The 21,776-nt window shown below is 39.3% G+C and overlaps 2 protein-coding genes across 2 annotated transcripts; one reads left to right on the top strand and one right to left on the bottom strand.

Moving 5' to 3' along the window:
- Positions 1-406: 406 nt before the first annotated feature.
- LOC111338046 (solute carrier family 25 member 44) lies at positions 407-5,911 on the bottom strand. Its single transcript, XM_022944448.2, has 2 exons — positions 5,077-5,911; positions 407-2,704 (listed from the first exon to the last, which is right to left on the bottom strand). The coding sequence occupies exons 1-2, from the start codon at positions 5,773-5,775 to the stop codon at positions 2,480-2,482; spliced, it is 924 nt and encodes a 307-aa protein (XP_022800183.1). The 5' UTR covers positions 5,776-5,911; the 3' UTR covers positions 407-2,479.
- A 996-nt stretch (positions 5,912-6,907) lies between these two features.
- On the top strand, positions 6,908-9,225 carry LOC111338047 (uncharacterized). Its single transcript, XM_022944449.2, has 2 exons — positions 6,908-7,102; positions 8,083-9,225. Exons 1-2 carry the CDS (start codon positions 7,051-7,053, stop codon positions 8,463-8,465), a joined length of 435 nt encoding a protein of 144 aa, XP_022800184.1. The 5' UTR covers positions 6,908-7,050; the 3' UTR covers positions 8,466-9,225.
- The last annotated feature ends 12,551 nt before the right edge of the window (positions 9,226-21,776 follow it).

The raw sequence follows: 21,776 nt of genomic DNA, 5'->3' as shown, positions 1-21,776 counted from the left end.
CTAAATATTAATTCTCAGCACTGTCATATGGACAATTTGTATGATTTTAGCACTAAATATTTGGTACTAAATGAAACACTATCCACCAGTTGATATTTTGACTTTTTTCTTTCTAAGTAGATTCTCAGCTATTAGAGTAGATCTGAGCCTTCATCGTATAAAACTGTCTACCATGTCATTCGCTCCGCCGAAGGGCTAACGCTCGAAACGTCAGCGTTTGTAATCGTTACGGTGGCCAATTTACCATTTCAACTTTGTTGATATATCCAAATTATTTTGTTTCCCCCACCGACGCAGCCCCAAACAGTTTCTTTCGAAACTATCAGCCTTTACCATGTCACAACCTTGGCCTCATTTGCACTTCTCTTATGAGTATCCCATTAACTCTCCTTCCTGGTAATCAGACTCACACTAATAAATAACCTTTATTGCAATATACTGTGTTTCTAATTAATTCACCATTAGTACAGTAGAATTAAGTACCTATGTGAAAAAACTAAAAAACATTTGGGAATAGAATGAAATGAACATCAAAATGATCATTTATTATACTTGTGTGAAATACCAGAGCTGTTTTTGCATAAAGACTATGATTCATGGAAAAGACCAAAAAGTAAAATGTTCTACCTTATACATTCTAATTCTTATCATGACTGCTCTTCTGGGTAAATACACCATGCTATTTACTGACAGGATATAATTATGGCTTATAAAAATGAGCCCTTTACCAGTCAGTATTTGAATTTGTCATCTACTGATAATATAACTTAATAATTTGTAACGCCTCCTCCTTTTAGCTAAAATGTAGTCTCAGGTCTCACACGAGCCTCCAACAAACAAACAAAGAAATAAAAAAATATATAGCAACAGAGTGACCGAGGGTAAACTCAAACTCATGTTTGAATCATTCTTGTATATGCCTGAGTGCTAAAGACCATTAGACTAGACACAATACATACGTTTTAATTTTGAACACAGGGAAGTTTTCTACCATCACGATATTTTTTCAAACAAGCTTTTAATTATCATGGCCAACTTCCCAGTTCACCATGAACCTCATGATGGCTACCTATATGTACATGTAGCAAACCATTTGATGAATTGGCCTGAATTAGACACATCTGAAAATAACTCAGAGAACTGATTCAAAACTACTGACTGGTCAATGATCTGAAGAATTGGAATTATAGCAAGTATGATTTCTGTTCTTTGGAAGTTGTGCAATTTATTTCAATTAAGACCCTTATTCAATGTTCTAAAAGCCAAGTCATGTAATACTTCTATCTTTGGTACAGTTAGAAATTTGATAAAATGGGAAAGAAGGAAGGAAATCCTTTCATATGCATGTAATCTGTCATGCAAATTTGATGAGTCAATGATACCTGTATGGAATACTCCCTCAACAAAAATTATAGTCATATCTGCATCAAAAGGCACCTTTTTAAGCAGTCACCCTGTAGCAGTAGACATCTTTATTTATACAGGATAGCCCCTTCAGCGTAGTAAACACTGGCATCAACGGGGGTCCTGTTACCCACTCATCCCACCCCAGGGGAGGACATCCACCACACAGTAATCTCGTGTGTGGGAAATTAACGTCTCCTGCCCCTAACCCTGCAGGAGACATGACCTCCATTTATTCATCCCTATCCGAGAAGACTAGAATATCTAACCATTTCTTGATGTTATAGAAAAGTAGCCTATTCTTCTCAATTATTTTAAGACCCTGAGTGTTGGTCCAGCCGGGGCTCGAATCCTCGACCTCCCGCACAACAGTCCAGCGCTCTATCCATTGAGCTAACCGGGAGGTTCTTAGCTCAATGGATAGAGCGCATTATACATCAGTTTTCAAAGTTCTGAAATTTTTCCCCCTGAAACATTGTAACTTTCACCTGAGTGATGACCTCTATTAAGCAGTCATGGTCACCTTTTACTCAGTCTCAAAGGCCTGTTTGTATCGTCCTTCATCTGTATTGAACATTCACTTAAAGCAGGGTCATTCAAATAAAACTAAGAATAGTCTTTAAAGTAAAATTTAATTCACGTTCATCTCCTAAAATCAATATGAGTAACATTTTTGAGCAATTTTTTGTATAATTATTACGTGATCGATTATGATATAAAATGGCATTTTTTAAATAATAATCCTATTTTGTGGAACCTGTGTCAAACATTCAGCCCTCCATTCCCCATGGGTGACCACTTCATACAGGTTTGACTGTATACAGTTACCTACTACAATTGCAATTTAAGAGTATTTATCAAAAGAAGGCCAGCCAAAAAATTGTGATCACATCTAAACTTTAATTCACACCAACAACACTTTACCATTCACTCAAGAAACATAATAATAAGAAAGAAAGAATATGATCCAAGAGAAGACAGGGGAGCAAGGTCCCTTTGTTTCCTTTGAAATTCACCCATGTTTAGAAAGGGATAAACACTACAATAATACACATATCAAGCATAAATTGTTCCATTAAAATGATGCCTTCAAGTAACCTTCTTCTTGTACATGAATCTCCTTTTCTGATGTTTTCAAACTAAGTCTTTTGACTGTCTCATATCCAAGTACCATCACTAGACTTGATGGAACCATAGCTAAAATTCTGGCTGATAAACCTTTTGTTAATCCTTTGGGTCCTTCCTCTTTCAGAAGGGAACCAAACATCTGGAACACTAATGCTGATCTTCCACCACCAACCTGCAGAGTAACATAATCATAAAGAGGAAGATTAGCCATACAGTGAAAAATCAGTAACATTTAGGCAGTTCACAAATGCTAGAAGGAGTACAACAGGGCTCAACACTAACTTTTCCACCTACTAGCCAAGCGGCTAGTGACATCTTAGGTGTTTGTTTACTAGCTGGTGGAAATAAAAAACCACCAACCAAAACTGAATTTCTACTAGTCTGTGGCTAGTTGGCTACCATGAGTGTTGACCCCTGAGTACAGGTTTATCATATGAGTCACTCCCAAACAAGTGCCAGCATATCGTATTGTAAGAATTTGCAGTTGACAAGGTTTAACAAGAGCTGGGTACTGGCTGAATACACTGCAAGATACTTTGTTCCTCAAAGTTGCTTACTTTGCAAGATCATTTGAACATTTCCTTTGTTAGGCAGTGCTAATAAATTTTCCACCACTTTCTATCACTACTTAATTAGTTCTTATAACCAAACAGGAGGTCTGTACGGGAGAATCTTGACTGAGGTCGCCAGTACAGACTGAATGCAGTGAGGTCTGTAGGAGCGACCGAGGTCAAGATTCTCCCATACAGACCGACCTAGCTTGGTTAATAAGATGTTTATTATAGGGCTGTATCTTATATGCCAATTTTTTATATTCTTTGTAACTTTTTTTTCTAGACTAGTCTAGATGCTGGTCTAGATAGACCACTTTCAATAGTGATTTCAGCCAATCAAATTTGTGAATTCAGTTGTTCCCAGTCCTTGTGAGACACAGCCATATAGTAAATAGCCTTATTAGTCAGATCTTCTAGCCCAGAACTTGATCTGTAAATTATGGAATTTTTCTTTCTAAAAAAAGAATGAATTTGCTTACACTCATTATCACTTAAGATTGGGAATCTGCTGTACAATTGCCCCTAACAATGCACATTATTTTCTGCATGGTGTTTTGAACAATGAAGACTTTTATTAAAAACTAGATCATTGAATAATGCAATTCAAGACTTTTTATAGGCTTAGCCATTATGGTATATCAGCCAATATACTAAAATCTACAAACATGGCGAGCGTACATGTCAGCTTAAAATTAAAAGGGAGCTAAAAATTTAATAAAATTTGATAAAATTTAAAATTTTAATTTAACATTTTTGATAAAACAATTATTCCACTCGCGCTTGTTGGATATGAGATGATTATAGCCAACAAGGCGCTACGCACCTCATTGGCTATCTATCATCTCATATCCAATGTGCGCTCATGGAATAATTGTTAAATATACCCCTTTTTATTTGAGGTTGAACAACAGACCATCACATAGGGGCAGTTTACAGATTGAAATCCCTAAGATGAAGTACAAAGTGGGAAAGGAATCAGCACAATACAGAGGTTCCAGTAATCTGGAACTTTATTAATAGGCTGGTAAATTTCGATGCAAACATTCAAAAAGACAGTTCTAAAAATGTTTTATGTAGGCTCTCACAAGACATAAGTAGCTTCTCATTTAAATCATCCATGATAGCTATGAAAGACCAAGATTTTGTATATTTTTAAGTATTACTACATTGTACCTAAGTTTCTAGATCAGCTTGAATTTTTAATAGTCTATGACTTTATTTTATTGATTTGATACTGAATTTACTTTTAATCTAATCATGGCCAGTTGTATATTTAAATACTATAGGGTAATTTTTATTAAGGCTGTGCTCTAGGAAAAATTGAAGGGAGCCCAGTGCTCTGAAACTGTAAAATCCAAGGTGCCCAGCATATGCTTTTCAAGATTCCTGAATCACCTAAGAGTAAAAGTAATGTGCCAGGGGCTACTGGGCACTGCTAGACCACAGCCCTGTTTGTAAATTATTTTGTTTATTACTTCACATTTTATTACTTAATTGTAGGTCCACATCCACCTCACTGGCTGCCAATAATCACTGTAACCTACTTTACTAAATAAAGTTTTTGATGATGATGATGATGATGATGATGATGATGATGATGATGATGATGAAGGTGAAAAAACCTCAGCCTCCCAGAATTGAAGCTCGTGCTTTCTGTGCTAACTCATGCAGCCCTCTACTGTACCTTCCTAGCCTCCTACTTCAAAACTCAACGAGAGGCCGGAGTTAGTGACCTCAACTGACTACTATGCTGGTCTTTGGCCCACAACTTCAGTCATCAACTCACAATATTGCTCATAAGATGATGCAAGTTAACTGAAAATCTTGATATCCAGCCCTGCCTACATCTTAACGAGTTACAAGTAAGAATATTTATAATCTTATCCTAGGAGAAACAAGATGAACTTTAAAAAGGGCCTCTGAATTTGGTTGATTTCACTTTAGGTGGATCTAGAACAATTATTAAAAGAAAAAAATAACAACAACAAACCTGCAATCTAGTTCTCATTATATCCAAGGGATTTGTAAGTGTTGCAGTGGTGAACCCTGCCATGGTGCCAGCCATTGCCAAAACAAGCATATGAGGTGTTCCTGTTATAACAATATTACCCACTAGTCCAGTGTACAGTCCGTATGTGGACCACCATATTGCGCTACTGGGTGCATAAGTCATTAGAGAGATCAAGTACCCTCTGTAAAGCCCTAACGGTCCATCTGATTGTATAATCTCTCTAATGATAGTCGATGCTCCCTTGAGTTTGGCCGTATTTTCACCCTGACCCTGTACCATGAGCTTCTGAGAAATAACATCTACAGGGACCGTTATCGTTTGTCCAACTAACGAGGCACAACCACCGGCCAGGAGGCCTCTAACAGCATTGTTGTATTCTTTCGTCCTAGCTCGAATCAACTCTAAAGTGGTGATGTAAAATTGCCCTGATAAAAGACCAAAGCTGCTCACCATAAATCCTTTATAAAGTCCTCTCACGCCTTCAAAACGTATTACTTTCACAAACGCATCGAAGGATCCATTGTAAAGAGCTTTCTTCCGCTGAACTTGAAGTCGGGTTTTCACAAGGTTCGCCGGATACAGCAAAGCTCGAATACCAAGAAAGAATGTCGGACCAAATAAATAGAACTTTCTCTTGTCCATGTCCTCCCATTCGATGTGCTTTACGTGTTCAGGCATTCTATGTGTGTTGAACAAGCGATTTACAGTTATTTTAGAGCCATCAACCAGATGAAATAGGGTTCAAGGTTGCGAATTTGTTAGTCTGCCAAAATTTCTCCCAAATTCTAGGTCGCCATTTTGTTAGTGTTTTACTGGTCAGCGGAGATAAAAAGCGTCAGTAATCACGTGCTTGGAACCCAGTTCTTATTTTAGAACCCGGACAAGTGTGCTATGACACTTGTGACACTCGCGAGATGTGTATCCAGTGGCGGATCCAGGGGGTTCTGGGGTGTCCGGACCCCCCTAACAGACCTGACGCTTACAGCTTTGAAATTGAAATTGTTACATCGACAGGAGCGTACATCACTTTTTAACTAGCTGATCTTTTTAATGAATCCAAGTAAACAGTAAGCGACCAAGGAATAACATGCAACCGCGACTGGTGGGAGGGGGTATGGGGGGTGTGGGGGAGAGGTAATTTGCCTCAAAATAGTCCAACAGTCGTTTCTGAACCAAAGTTTGGACCCCACCAATCAAAAATTATTGGATCCGCCCCTGGTATCCTCTCCCTCCCCCCCACCCCTCCCACGCCATTACCCCCGCAAAAGATTTTTTCTCCCTTGTCTAAAGAATACTGAAGGGAGAGAAAATGATATTACAAACAAAATGCAGTCTCATCAATGTGATATCCATCTGTTATTCCTGTCACTATTATGAAGTACTGCGCAAGCGCACGAATGTCATTCGTTTTATTTATTGTGTTGATTTTTCTCTTTGCTTATCTTATGTATGAAAAACACGAACGGTTTCACTCGTAATCTTATTTTTCAAAACTGTGAAGAGATGCATGCTTCTTTTAAACTTTTACGGCCTCTTTTCACGTAAGATGTTCGTTTTATTCAGGCCTTCTTTTCTTCGGAAGGATACCCCCACATGATGAACCAGTTTCTCAAAATCTCTCAGAGTTTTGGTTTATTCACACAAGTCTCCATGGTTTGAAAGGGATTCAAAATGGCTGTTGCTCATCCGTTAAAATCAGAAAAGCCACATAAACATGCATCAAACAGCCGGTCAGTTATGTATATCAAAATCATGAATCTAGATCGAAATCATAAATTTTAAAATCTAGCATAAGGAAAACATCTTGTTCTCTATGCAAATTTCGTCCAGCTATGTACGAGCAGACATTTTCATCAGAAACTCAGCCACCATCTTTGCCTTGAATTTTTTCTGAGCCTAAACTTTTCGCCCTCCAAGGAAAATAAGCACTACATTCTCTTTCATTTGGTGGCGATGAAAAATCCTCTCGTTCACTTTCTGATATTTGTAGTGCCAGCAACTATTGGTAAGTAAAACTCCCATATAATTTTTTTTTACTTGCGGATAAATGCTTGCATGCATGCATGTGTTGGGAGTTCATTTGGGCTCAACTCAGAGAGGTCTTTATGAAGGCCTAGGAATTGTTCATTTTACTGAGAGTTGAAGTTTTTTTAGACCTAATGACATATGAATTTCATTTATTGCCCGCGGTAGACTCTCGTAATCGAACTCAGACCCATATCTTCTTTGTCATTATGCGGAGTCCAGAATTTAGAGTTTAAATTTATCTTGGGTTACTTTTGCATAAGCGTAGCTTAGGATTAGATGTGATATACTCGATTCACACCCGCCAAAGCTTGAACATGTTTTAAAGCTGTTTTGTTAGACACGGTTTAAATTTGTTTTTTATAGTCTTAGAAGCTTCTTAAACCGATGTTTGTCGACTTCAAATGTAACACATTGAAAAATCAAGTTAGCGACTATTTGAATCCTATGGAAAATGTTTTTTTTTCCAGTTCTCTATCGCTGATTTTCATTCTTTTATACCTCGTTTAACTAAGTGTTTTGCTGGTGCGAATTGGGTATAATTTAGTTTACTTTTGAGCAAACGTAACTCAGGGATTAGATGTCATAGCAACTGAATATATTTTGATATTCTTAACTTCCACATACAACAGTAGCTCGAGCCAGCGCCTGGTATCAAACGAAGGCTGCGTTTCATTTAAAGATGGCCTTTTCTCTAAAAATTTAATAAGAATCCCATACGCTATACGTAATTCAAGCAATTATTTACACCAGAATGCATAATGAGTAAAGTGTATAAATCATGAATATGGTAAACAGACTTGTCAAACTGAAAGCGTGCGAGAAATTTCCATAAGAAATCATCTGCCCAACAGAAAAACTGTACTTGTTAGATTCTGCATAGTGGTCATATGGCCAGCATTAAGTCGCACAGTGATCACTGAGTCACTTTACTTTCGTTCGATTTTGTTTGACTTTCAGAAGCCTACAGGGAGGCAGGGAACTGCTACAAATGCGATGGGAACAATGAACAGTGTAGTCTGGCAATGATGCACTCGGATATTGCAAAGTATACGGTGAGATGCGCGCGAGACTATATCTACTGTATGACAATCTTCCTGGAGCAAGATGGAAGAAAGATCTTTAATAAACGGTGCGCAAGTGAACGGATCTGCAACAGAGAAATTTCTCGCTGCGATGGAAGTGAGCGCACGACCAAGGGGGGTCTTCAGACCGAGAAGATTTGTCATGCATGGTGCTGTGAAGGAGACTGGTGCAATCCTGGGTCACGTGTCTCTCCAGCACATCTTGTGATGATGTCAGGACTTCTGTGCGCTAACCTGATGTATAGAATTTATTTGTAGAAGAGTGTAACATTGAGTTTTACCTAGCGTGTTGTGGTTAGAAATTTATGTCAAGCACCAGATGAAATTAAGACTATATTGTAAGGAAATGTATCGTTTGAACAAGCTGATAAAAGTCACCCGTGTTGTGTTGATAATAGGGACCTTAAGCAGTCAGGACGGCAACGCCAAGGTAGACTTCGATTAAAAAATGAATTTCTACTCTTAGTTAGAATTTCAAAAATGTCTGCATGAGCTTACTGTCTCATACGGCGCCCGAGCTCAACTTCAGCATGACGTATAAAAGTAGCGTTGAATTCCAAATGGAAATTGATATAATTTGCCGTCGTGGTTTCGGTTCGCAGACGACGCAAATTTTGGCGATTTCACGTTGTTGTTTTCCATAGGACGGCTAAGAAATGTACAAAGTTTCAAAATGCATGTGCTGACCTATTTTTCTGTCAATTAGATCTCTTGTTTTTCCACGTCCTCGTTGCCGTCGCCGTCGTGGCTGTTTAAGGTCCCTAATTTAAGGTGTGAGTGAATATATTACAGCACTGTTGTAGAGAATGTTTCCAGATTTTGCATAAAACCATACATAAAGGCATTTTATTGAGATTGTTCGTTTCAATCAAAAAATTTATTTTCAATTCGTTTCAGTTAAAAACAATAAAAGTGATGAACAAACTAAGGACAATAATACGATTTAATGTTAATCTTTATCTAGGTTTGGTGGAAAAATTATACAGAATAAAGTCTGTTTACTTATTATACAAAAAAACCAACAGTACTCTTTTGCTTCTTCCATAAGTGCGACCTTTAAATTTAATCAGTCAGTCAAATAGCAACATACTGCCTGCTTAACCTATTCACTCCTAAAGTCTGATTAATAAATCTCCTTACTGCCTGCGATACAATACTCGTGATGTAGGTTCGGAGAAATTGGTATTGGATCAATAAATAGTCACCATGTTGTGATGTATTTTTCGGCTATTATCAGCACTTGTCGGGTTAACATTGTATATTGATGCTGTAAGGAGAAGTTCTGTTTTGGTCACTCATGCGAGTTAGGGGTTCACTTGTTCCATATAGCAGGAAAGAAACTGACTAAGCTGTTGATGGCATCGTTTTATAAAAGACTGATCGACGTTTTCATCTGTGTACAAAATCACGGTAAAGCTGCGTTGCAAAGTATATCTTTGAAAGAATTTAACGACCACCTGGACAGCAGATTATGAGTGAAAGGGAATAATCTCGCTTTTGAAATAGAGAGGAATACTTAGGGACAAGTTACTGTTTCCGCCAGGGTGGGGGTGGGGGTGGGGTGTGGAGGAATTTAAGGAAAGGTTTACAAGTGGAATGGAGGGGGATCATTTGCCACTAACAGAGTTTAAAGGGGGAGACTAAAGAAATTGACCGCCAACTAACTGCCACTGATAGGAGGGGGCGACGGGAGGTTATAAAAATATTACAGAGCCTTATGGGGGATCAGGTAATTGTTATCGTAACACAACCAAAACCCTGCAATGACCTCCTTCGGTCCCTTATGACTGACGGTGCCATAATGTTTCGTAATTAAAAGGTTTACATACACATACATAGGTTAATTGACCACTCCCCATAGGGGCTTTTCAGGGCCAATACCCACCCATCCCACCCAGGGGAGGACATCCACGTTCTTCACCCTGAATAACTGATAAGCATAATATTGATGGAAAGTTCTTGATGTTATAAATTGAATTACTGTAGATTTATCATAATAGATAAAAACCACACATGAGAAACATGATGCTAGCATGCACTCTGCGGAAGATTTGATTGCTGCTGTTACAATAATCTCCTTCGCAGCAGGTCACATGACATCTATAGTGGGAACTCCCGGCTTCCTCCCACAATCTTGCGCATCTAATCTACACTCAGTTTTCCTTCCACAGCCTGTGGTCACCTCATTTTTCCCAATATCAAGCATAAACGTTTTTATGTTGCATCTGTCCGCGTATTGATTGCAAGCGTCTTGTGTTCGGTTGCGCTTGAGTCTGTCTTGAAGGCAGTACTTTTCTAAGCCCTTGCACTGGAAACACTTTAAAGCAATGTCTGAAAATATAAATTAAACAAATGGAAAAGTCCATGCTGAGAAGGGGAACCATTCACCTGAATGAGCCGGATACTCATGTGACACTTTGATTATTTAGCGGAAGGGAGAAGCTGTGCAATCGTGCAGGTGAGAGTAGTCGTCAGTTAAAATAGGACTACATATTCAGAGGGTTTCAATGGGATCATGGCATTTATGGCTTACGGTTATAATTTTGGCCATTTTACGGCTAACGGTTAATCCAAAGTGACACTTTGTGGAAAGCAACAATCAGTTTACGGATAACTTTTTCCACGACTCACGTTTAAAATTTCCTCTACTAAATAGTGCAAGTTGGTGACGTTTCAAAAACTTGAGCCTGATCATGATAGTCAACACACACTTGACTCTGATTATGGCCTCACTTCAAGTCAGTCAAAAAAATTACACATACTGACCGTCTCGGGAAACAAGGTTCTTCACAGCTACTCTCTCACCCAGACGATCACACAACACCATCAACTGCATATCCTGGATACAAACTGCATACTACACCTAACTTATGTTAGAATTAGAAAGAGGTTGATATCTCTCCTGACTGAAAAATAGAGTATAATGTAAGAGGAAGACGTTTTTTTCTTGTCAAGAGCGCGGGACAAAGAAAAGTTTCTGAGTCCCCTAGAGGAATCGACACTCAGACTAGGTTTACACTAGAGGAGAGTTTTCCGGATTCGTAAATGTTTCCGGATTCATCAATTTTGGAGTATTCGGATTCGTCGGCGTTTACACTGAAAGGATATTCGGATTCCTGACCGTTTACACACAACGACAACTCCGGGAACGTTCGAAATGGAATGGTTACCAAGCCCAGTGTTGTTTCGTCGTTCGATCGACAAAGTGAAAATGCCTCCCCCAAAAAAGGCAGTGTGGTAGATCCAGATGCCACTGAGGCAAATTTGAGTTGGACAGATGCCAAGCAGTTTACGTCGTCGGCGATTACTGAGTGTGGCTGACGTTAAACTTCCTTGCAATAATAATTTGCGTTTCTTCAGAAATACTGCGGTACACATGATAAAATTTATCGCCTGAACCTGCAACAAGATTAGGCAACCGCATCCTCGGAGACCCACGGGCTGAGTGGATTTCAAGTAAGGGCTTGAAGAGCCCCTGGGGACATTGTCTTACAAGACAAGTTCCAAACGGTCGCAGTCGTTCTGCCATCTGATTGGTGCCAGAAAATCTTTGTGTTTTTCTGCCCAATCAGTGTGAAGTGTGCTTTAGAGTCCTTTCGTGTGTTTTAAAACACGGACATATACTAGTAGCCCAGTTGCTCGCCATGTTTGTTTGGACCGTGCGACAGAGATTTGGTTGAGGTGAAAAGTTTCAGTCTCGGCACACAACGTAAGAGAAATCGATCAGATTGTCCGCGAAAATCTTACCGGAACTTATACTGAATACATTCGCAGGTATCCCTAGAGAACGTGTTTTAAAGTTTGCGAGGTTTGTATACCAAACGATGGTTGCAGTCATTGATATGTCGCTTGAAACGATAAACGAGATTTAAGCTTAAATCTTTCTAGATTTTTTGCATAATTTGCTATGACTGAAACTTTGCCAATCCCGTGCGGTTATTTCGTCGCACGGGCCACGCAGGTATGTCGAGCAACTGGCGCTTTCGCCTACCTAGCTTTCCGCTTTCTCTGCGCGCCAAAATCTAATCTTAGTAGTAAAGTCGTTCACAATACGGCCAAGGTTGCAGAGAACGTTAAGTTCGTGGATGACCTCCAGCAAGTGCTAAGAGAAAGCTTAGCTGTGTTTCCGGTTAGCTAATTAAAATCTGAACAAAAACTTATTAACGAGAACATCGTGGGAAGGAGAGATGTTTTCGGGCAATTACCGAAGGGGTTTGGAAAGAGCTTAATCTTTCAACTGCTGTCTAGAGTGTTGAAATTCTTGAGCCAGGAAGGCCACGGATTCTCTTCTAGTCCCTTGGTCATTGTCATGTCACCTCAGTCTGTCGATTGCTGAAGACCAAGTTAAATACCTTTGATCATTGGGAATCAATCCGATGCTGTTTTCAATGGGAAAAACAAAACCAAAGACCAAGAAATATTGGATGGAAAGAGTGGGTTTGCTTTATTGCAAATGTCTGCTTAGTAGTACAGGGTCATCTACCCACATCTAATAAGCAAATGTTTCCACGCTTAGCTTTTCTTTTTTTTCGAGCGAAGATGAGATTAGATTTTGGCATGCACAGAAAGTTCCGCAAGTACCAGTTGCTCGACATAGCTGCGTGGCCCGTGCGACGAAATAACTTCACATGATTGGCAAAGTTTCAGTCAGTAAATTATGCAAAAAATCTAGAAAGATTTTAGCTTAAATCTCGTTTATCGTTTCAAGCGACATATCAATGACTGCAACCATCGTTTGGTATACAAACCTCGCAAACTTTAAAACACGTTCTCTAGTGATACCTGCGAAAGTATTCAGTATAATTTCCGGTAAGATTTTCGCGGACAATCTGATCGATTTCTCTCAAGTTGTGTGCCGAGACTGAAACTTTTCACCTCAAGCACATCTCTGTCGCACGTTTCAAACAAACATAGCGAGCAACTGGGCTACAAGTATATGTCCGTGTTAAAACACACGAAAGGACTCTAAAGCACACTTCACTCTGATTGGGCAGAAAAACACAAAGACTTTCTGGCACCAATCAGATGGCAGAACGACTGCGACCGTTTGGAACTTGTCTTGTAAGACAATGTCCCCAGGGGCTCTTCATGCCCTCACTTGAAATCGACTCAGCCCCTGGGTCTCCGAGGATGAGGCAACCGGAGACCGCCAGCAATGTTAGCACCAGATCCATTTTGGTTTCACCGCAAACTCAAATGATTGCAGGTAGAAATAATATCCGGATTCGAGAAAAAAAGCGGTTACACGACAAAACTTTCCGGATTCAAAAGTTATCGGATTCAAAGTTCCCACTTTAAATTCCGGATTCAAAATCTCCGGAGACACGACCAAACCGGGAAGTTTTTATTTCGGATTCGTCCACTTTCGTGTAAACGGCAGAATGAATCCGGTACTAAAACGTGTCGGATTCATCACAAATCCGGAACAATTTCCTCTAGTGTAAACCTAGTCTTAGACCTCCGGCTTCCATGGTTGTATAATCTGCCACAGAAACTCTGTGATGAGTTACTTGTTTTGCAGGGGCAAAAACCGGTCGGCGACTTTTCTTAAATGCCTCTTAGGCTCGTGGTGCCAGAGGGAGCACACCGATAAGCTCCGGGGTGCATCAAGCGGTTTTTGCTTTACTTCATGGTGGAAACGATATCAATCTGGACCTCTGCGAGTACTAGTTAATAGATATTGTTGTGTCAGCATGTAGTCATAATCATGCAGGTTGTAGCAACTTCTCGTAGCGCCTCATGCTACAAAAGTCTTTAAAAAGTTTTACCCAAGTGTCGTTTTCTCGGAAACTCCCGTGCACCTTGTAAGAGTAAATGTCAGTAAAAATCAAAGAAATCGCGGACACAGCTCAAAATTCATTCTCGCCCATACTTCGTCAATTGGTAGGCTTAAGTCCCATACATAGGACAGCAATGTTCGTTTGTTAAAGTTCTCGCTTGTAAAGGAGAAATCTACTTGAAACGGTTTACCATATTTTCTTTAACAAACCTTTGAAATTGTTCTGATTCGTGGCGCTGTCGAGTCAGTTCATCGCAAGTTTTAAATTATTTTCACACTAATCCTATTCGTCTGATGCTTCTGCAATTGATTGGCAGCACCACCAACTCATGACCTTTTCTTAAAAAGTAGAATATGATTTTTTTTTCAAGTGCACCTACGGCTACTCTGAAATAATTTCGTTGGTGCTTCAAACAAACGTGCCAAAAATGCCCGCGGTACGCAATGAAGTCGACCAGGAAATCTCCTGAGCCATGTTCAAGGATAGCTTCGACTTTCTACCGTTTTATTTCCTTGGGATCTTTCGTATCTGTACAACAAGACATTCCTGAAGTACTCCCACCGACGCAGCCCCAAACAGTTTCTTTCGAAACTATCAGCCTTTATTCCTGAAGTAAGCCAATTTTCAATATCCGCCATTTTGAGGTATTAACACTTCACATGTTTGCAGTTAAAAGTTTCCAATGTGAAGCTCCTCTAAATTGTTAAGCGAAGCAAAATCAATTGAATAAGCTAAATATGGACCATAGAAAAATGTAGAGGTACACGTAACAGAAATTTGTCGAGAAACGTTTACAAAATCTGCTGTGACTCACCTCTTGACCTCGTCTTTACATGTTTGGCTCGTCTTGACATGTTAGTTTGTTTCGTGCTAAATTCTGCTTTCTCCTTTTCACAAGCGACCTTTGCTAATTAAGTCGGCTCATGTTGGCGACGTTTACTATCAGAACACTTTTCGGTGTTGCACTGGTAGACATAAAATCACCTGACACATTGCAACAATCGAGGAACGTTCGACGCGGTTCGATCACTTGTCTGATCTGTCACGCATAACAGGCATCATTGAATCCATGACTGCACTCTTTTTCATGTTGGAAGTAATATGTAAAAAGACCCACATATCAATAGCGTGCAAAGAATGAACCCAAATTTCTTTTTAAACATAGTGACGTTCTAAAGTTGAATGTTATGGTCCCAAAGATTTGCTTTTTGCGCGACTTGCTCAGGTAGGCTCTCTCGACAAGCAACAAGAATATCCCGTAATGGGCAACATATTGCCAATTATTCATAGACGTGGACACGCAGTCGGAATTTTTCGCACTTTGAATTTCAACTACAATAAGTCATCATAAAGCAACTTCCTTTCCATCTAAACCCATTTATTTTCTTACTATTACAGTGTAACATAAAAACCCACGCTTAAAAGGTCAATTTCACCCTGTCTTTTCCATTTTTCCATCATTCTTGGAGGCGTAGCTCCTGATCTGACACAAGTGAGGTCACGTAATGTTATAAACTGGAAATAAATTGTAGCTCTTGTAGGGAGAATTAATTGATTGATACTATTAGCGTTTGAATAATATTCAATTGCTTGACTGATATGCTGGAACTAATAACGTTTGAATAGTTTATATAAACCAGCCAAATTCGTTTTGATTCTATATAAAAAACGCAAATGGAATAAAAGATAAAAATTGGCTGCCAAGCATCGTATTTTGCACGGATGACGATCTTCCGTATTCTCGCCGGCGAAGTACACTTCATTCGTGTCCCAACTTCCCACGACATGATCCAAACACGGGTGAAAGTGAACACGGCCGGGTACAAAACTCTGTCCAAACCGTTCAACCATCCCGCGTAGGGGTAATGGCCCCTTTGGGGCACAAAATTCTATCAAAACAAACAGAAATATGAATAAATAGACTCTTCTCATCAAGCGTCATAGCTTGCACTGGTTTCCAGCACTTTTCAGTACCTAAAGTTTGAACACTATTTGAATAAGTTTCAGTACTGCTATCCTGTCTATCACTATGGAGGGTGGCAATACTCAAAGAGACGAGTAAACATAAAGGACATTAAACGAAGCCATGCTTTTAATTACACTCCCGAGGATTCTAGGAAAGCCCAAAAACTACTTCATATAACATATCCTTTTATCAGTTGATACTAACGTAGATTATGGTATAAACGATATTCAATCCCTGGTGGCCGTTTTCTGACGGTAAAAAAACCCTTAGTATAAGATAAATTATATTCTTACGGAGACTTTTTCATCAACAAAATTAAAGCTACTCTTCATCAGAAAATAAGGAAGAGATATTGTGGAAGTATTATTTCGCAGATCGCATATTCTTGTTGCAAGGTACGAGGGGGATTCCCTGACAAGATTGATTTTCCGATCTTGGATCAGGTCCACATTCTCCCGATCATCAATAAAAACCTACAATCCATGCTTGAGAAAGATTTATTGTTTTAATGAAGCAATGTTATGAGATAATTTTCTGAAAAGTTCTCAGAGAAAATTGAAATTGACAGCTCCAGAATTCACACTTCACAGTGTCACGCAAGCAGACAAAAAGAACTATTACTGGAGTAGGATACGTACAATTACATTCAGATAAACATTGTAGACATAACTAAATGAATAAAACTTGGACATATCCTGCTTTTTAAAATATTAATAAGGTTTAAATCAGCGAACTTCCTCATGCCAGTGATACTGATCTTTGGACAAGCAAGCCGACAGTCTGCTGACGGATACATTAAGAAGCAGGTTGTTTCACACGCTACATAGTTTAAATTATTTATCATTTGACCGGTGTTTGTCATGGAAACGAGTTTACGTAGATTGATCATTCTGAAAAGTAAAACTAATAACTGCAGTGCCCAGAAAGTAGATTTGCCATCGAAACCGAAGTATCAACAAAACGCAACTTTTTGGTACTGTAGTCACCAAATATCTTGTGTAAACAAACTGACAACAAGCAAAAATATGCCAGTCTTCCACCAATCTAAGTAATTTTCTAGATAAGAAACAGAAACCAAGTCTCATCTTAAGTTAGCTTATCGTGTTTTAATTTCAAATGTACCTTTCGACCTGCGATCAAGTGTTTTTTGATAGTCAAGTTAGTTGAAACTTCAATATGGCGGCTGCGGCAAATCTCGAAAATGAGCAAACTTCAAACAAGGGTTACTGAAAAACCAAAAATTATCCCAAAAAATTGAAAGTATGTCTGAGAACGTCTATCCTCAAACTGTATCTGCAATATAGTTATTGGGTTCTTCTTTGCGTACCAACAAGCGTTTTTGGCAGTTGTTTTAGGGTGCAATAGAGGTATTGAAAAACACCCGCAGGGTGTCATAGAGAAAAAATTTCATGAAATATTTATAAGGAAAACATATCTGTTTTTCATGTCATCAATGAATAGCTGAAGGCCCTTCTGACTATAATGTTGTTGCAAAGGAAAATTCACAGATAATGTTCGACTTACACTGGCAAGCCATGATACCGATCTGCAAGGCAAACTCATCATGTCAGAACTATTACTTACACCCAGCTGCTTCATTTCCCTTGCCGATAACAGAGGAAGTGCATCAGGTGTGATTTTCTCCTTTTCAAATACTTCTGTTAGATTACTTAAGTTTCGTCGCTTCAGAATGGAGGCCAATGCAGTCTTTTCCGCCATTTTCATAATACTTTGAAAATACGCGGAAAATCGCAGAATTGTATTGTGGGGTTATTACCGCGAACAATGTTTTTAGGAGCCTGGTGACGATCATAACGAAGTTTGCACCGAAGATAATGATTTTAACACCACGTATAATGTTGGTAGGACTGAAGATAATGAAGTGCTCACCAGTTGTCGGAAGCACCGAACTGGATGATTTAATCACCGAGTATAATGAAATAAACACCGAATATAATGAAATGCATACCGAATATAATGAAGTGAACACTGAACGAATAAGCCACCCAGTATAATAAAATGAGCACCGAATATAACGAAGTATGCACCAAATATAATAAAGTAAGGCATATGGTATTTCCAGGACTGGACTGGACTGGACTGGACTAGTAAAACGCGGACTAGTAAAGCGCAGACTAGTAAAACGAGGACTAGTAAAACGTGGACTAGTAAAACGCGGACTAATAAAACGCGGACTAGTTAAACGCGGACTACTTAAACGCGGACTAGTAAAACGCGGACTAGTAAAACGCGGACTAGTAAAACGCGGACTAGTAAAACGCGGACTAGTAAAACGCAGACTAGTAAAACGCGGACTATTAAAACGCGGACTAGTAAAACGCGGACTAGTAAAACGCAGACTAGTAAAAGGCGGACTACTAAAACGTGGACTAATAAAACGCGGACAAGTAAAACGCGGACTAGTAAGACGCTGACTAGTAAAACGCGGACTTAACAACAACAACAACAACAGCAAAAAACAATTTCATACGAAGGCGATCACAAGACTTAATGGCGAGCCAATTCAGTGAGTGACAATCCCTGTTTGACCTTTAAGCTACAAATGGGTTTGACATGCGCCAGATACAAACAATTCTATAAGTTTAGGTTAACAAAGAAAGAATTTTATTCAGCAGCAGTTCAAAATCTTAAAATTTGAAGAACCTGAATGATTTAGGGCTACAATTACGATTTTAATTACGGGAATATCCTCCTTGAACTTAACAAATTGTTAGCGAGTGAGTTATAAAGAAAACAAATGTTATTCAAATTAAAGAGAAAGCTTTCGCCGAAACATTTTTATTTGTAAAGGTAGTTAAAAGGCTTCCGAACAAATTTTCAAACATTTTTTTGAAAAGTAACTGTCACGATGTGACACCTGTCAATTAAAGAGGAAAGAAGCATACGCTTTTGAAGAAATAGCAGTACTGGTGTGACAAACACACACGAGTTAACTGATCATGCGACGATTTTCTCGTAAAGAGAAAAACAGAGATCTTACGGAAAGTATTTTTTATTTCTAACAGCGATTAATCTTCGAAGATTTACCTCTCTTCCGTTTTAAAATGTCACGGAAAGTCAAATTGTAAGTGAATGCAAGTATGTGTTTTGGAGTTGTCAGTCTTCTAGTTTGTTTTCTGTAATGGCGTGTGTAAATCGGTGTTTCTTCCACCGAAAAGCTGTAGTCAATGAGACTCTTTCTACCTAGATACAAGGAGATTTAATGCGACTTTTATTCATCGAATTCCTGCGTTTCTGCCGTGAAATTTACGACGAAAGTGTATTTTAAGATTATGAACTGCTGCTGAATAAAATTCTTTCTTTGTTAGCCTAAACTTATAAAATCGTTTGTATCTGGCGCATGTCAAACCCATTTGTAGCTTATAGGTCAAACAGGGATTGTCACTCACTGAATTGGCTCGCCATTAAGTCTTGTGATCGCCTTCGTATGAAATTGTTTTTTGTTGTTGTTGGTAAGTCCGCGTTTTACTAGTCAGCGTTTTACTAGTCCTCGTTTTACTAGTCCGCGTTTTACTAGTCCTCGTCTTACTAGTCCTCGTTTTACTACTCCGCGTTTTACTACTCCGCGTTTTACTACTCCGCGTTTTACTACTCCGCGTTTTACTAGTCCGCGTTTTACTAGTCCGTGTTTTACTAGTCCGCGTTTTACTAGTCCGCGTTTTACTACTCCGCGTTTTACTACTCCGCGTTTTACTACTCCGCGTTTTACTACTCCGCGTTTTACTAGTCCAGTCCAGTCCAGTCCAGTCTTCGAAATACTATATGCCGTAATGGAGTGCGCACCGAATATAATGAGGTAAACACCGAGTATAATGATTTAAGCACCGAATACAACAAAGTAAGCACCGAATATAACAAAGTACGCGCCGAATATAATGAAGTAAATACCGAACATAATGATTTAATGGATATATGAAGTTCATATATTTTGAACTGCGGTATTAAATACGTATGATGCACGATCCTTCGTAGTATATAGCGCTATTTATGCAATAGCGAAAATCAGACCTGAAAAAAATTTCAGGCCTGTACGGGATTCGAACCACTGACCTCTGCGATACTAGTGCAGCGCTCTACCAATTGAGCTAACAAGCCAACTGGGAGCAGGCCGTTAAGTTGATTCGTAATAAACCCGTGATGATAACTATCTGATTTAACTATCTGCTCCCAGTTGGCTTGTTAGCTCAATTGGTAGAACGCTGCACTAGTATCGCAGAGGTCAGTGGTTCGAATCCCGTACAGGCCTGATTTTTTTCAGGTCTGATTTTCGCTATTGCATAAATAGCGCTATATACTGCGAAGGATCGTGCATCATACGTATAATGATTTAACCACCGAATATAAGGATGTAAGCACCCAATATAAGGATGTAAGAACCGAATATCATGACCACAAGTATCATAACACAGTTATGGCGTTCCATAACTGTGGGCTATTCTTTGTCATGAGCTACAAAGTTCTTGGCCATCGGAATATATCGCTTAGCACACGGTGGGTCATTCGAAAATGCAGGCACTGCGATGAATGTTAATAAAGCAACTGCTCGTGAACCATTCAGTGATGTCTGAAATACTACGACTAAGAACAGAGATCAGCTTTTCTTGATTCAAATCATGGCGTTTATTAAAATTGACAAAGCTGTCCGATTTCACGCCTGACAAAAATTTGTCTTGCTCCGTGGCAGGAGCACGGCGCCTTTGAAGTTTGGTACGCCTTGACAAAATTTGGTGGATCTAAAAATCACCGGGCGCACTTGTCTCAAGGAACTGATGACAGATTTTTTCGCAAAACAAACAAAAATTTGCCCAGTGCGTCCGGGCCCTAACTAAGAGAAATCTTAACGACACAATAAACATGCGATCCACGAGGGCGCGCGCGACATCGCTAAATAACATGCACAAAACGTAATTAAACAATGACTTCAAAGATATGAAGCAGGACGAAAACAGAAACAAAGTATTAAAACTTACATATCGATCCCGCAACGCCGATGGCGCGCACAACTAAAAACTTGATCGGTGACGACAAAGGAAACGAACTACAACTAACGACACGGAGAATACGAAAACTGAGAAAGCTAAGTGAAATTGAATCAAATAGCAAAATTGTAGCCCAACTGTAACGCACAGTCACGGAACGCCCTCACATCTGTTTAGATATCGTACATTAGTTACATTGCAGAACTTATATTCGGCAGCAAAGCTGTACAACCAAGAAAACTTAGGAACACATTTCCTTATAACACCCTTAATTTGCATCTAGCTCTTATTTTCTTCGTGGTCCTGAAAACCTTGTTCATCGGTATTCTAGACGGCTCTCGGTCTCCACATCGTTTTATTCGTTTAGCTGTTTTGAAATGCCTGTAATTATCACTCCGTTGGGAGGAGAGAAAGAAACCCAGATCCTTCAATTTTGATAAATGGACGCTTACATTTTCATGAGCACTACTACTTCTAAAATTATTTTGTCGATTAAATATGCCACAGCTGCTTTCTCAGACAATTCGTTACTCAAAGAAATTCTCTGGTCAACGACAGCACATTTACTGGCTCGCGTGGGTTTGTCGAGTCGCATATGATCGAAAACCATACGGATTCCAGCATCAATTCGTCGTTTTCTCTTCGTTTCCAAATTCAACTGGTCTCGACTATTCCTCGGCCTCGCTCTGTTTATTCTTGAATGGGATTCGTCATGGTCTTTTCGTTCCCGACTCCTCGCGATTAATAAATCGATTAGGTTAAACATTCTTTGGCTAACATTTTCTTTCCCCTTTCATATCATTCATCACAAAATGTATACCGG

Source organism: Stylophora pistillata, chromosome 1 (assembly GCF_964205215.1).
Source record: "Stylophora pistillata chromosome 1, jaStyPist1.2, whole genome shotgun sequence".
NCBI classification, from domain to species: Eukaryota; Metazoa; Cnidaria; class Anthozoa; order Scleractinia; family Pocilloporidae; genus Stylophora; species Stylophora pistillata.
This window is presented reverse-complemented; position numbering and strand designations above follow the sequence as displayed.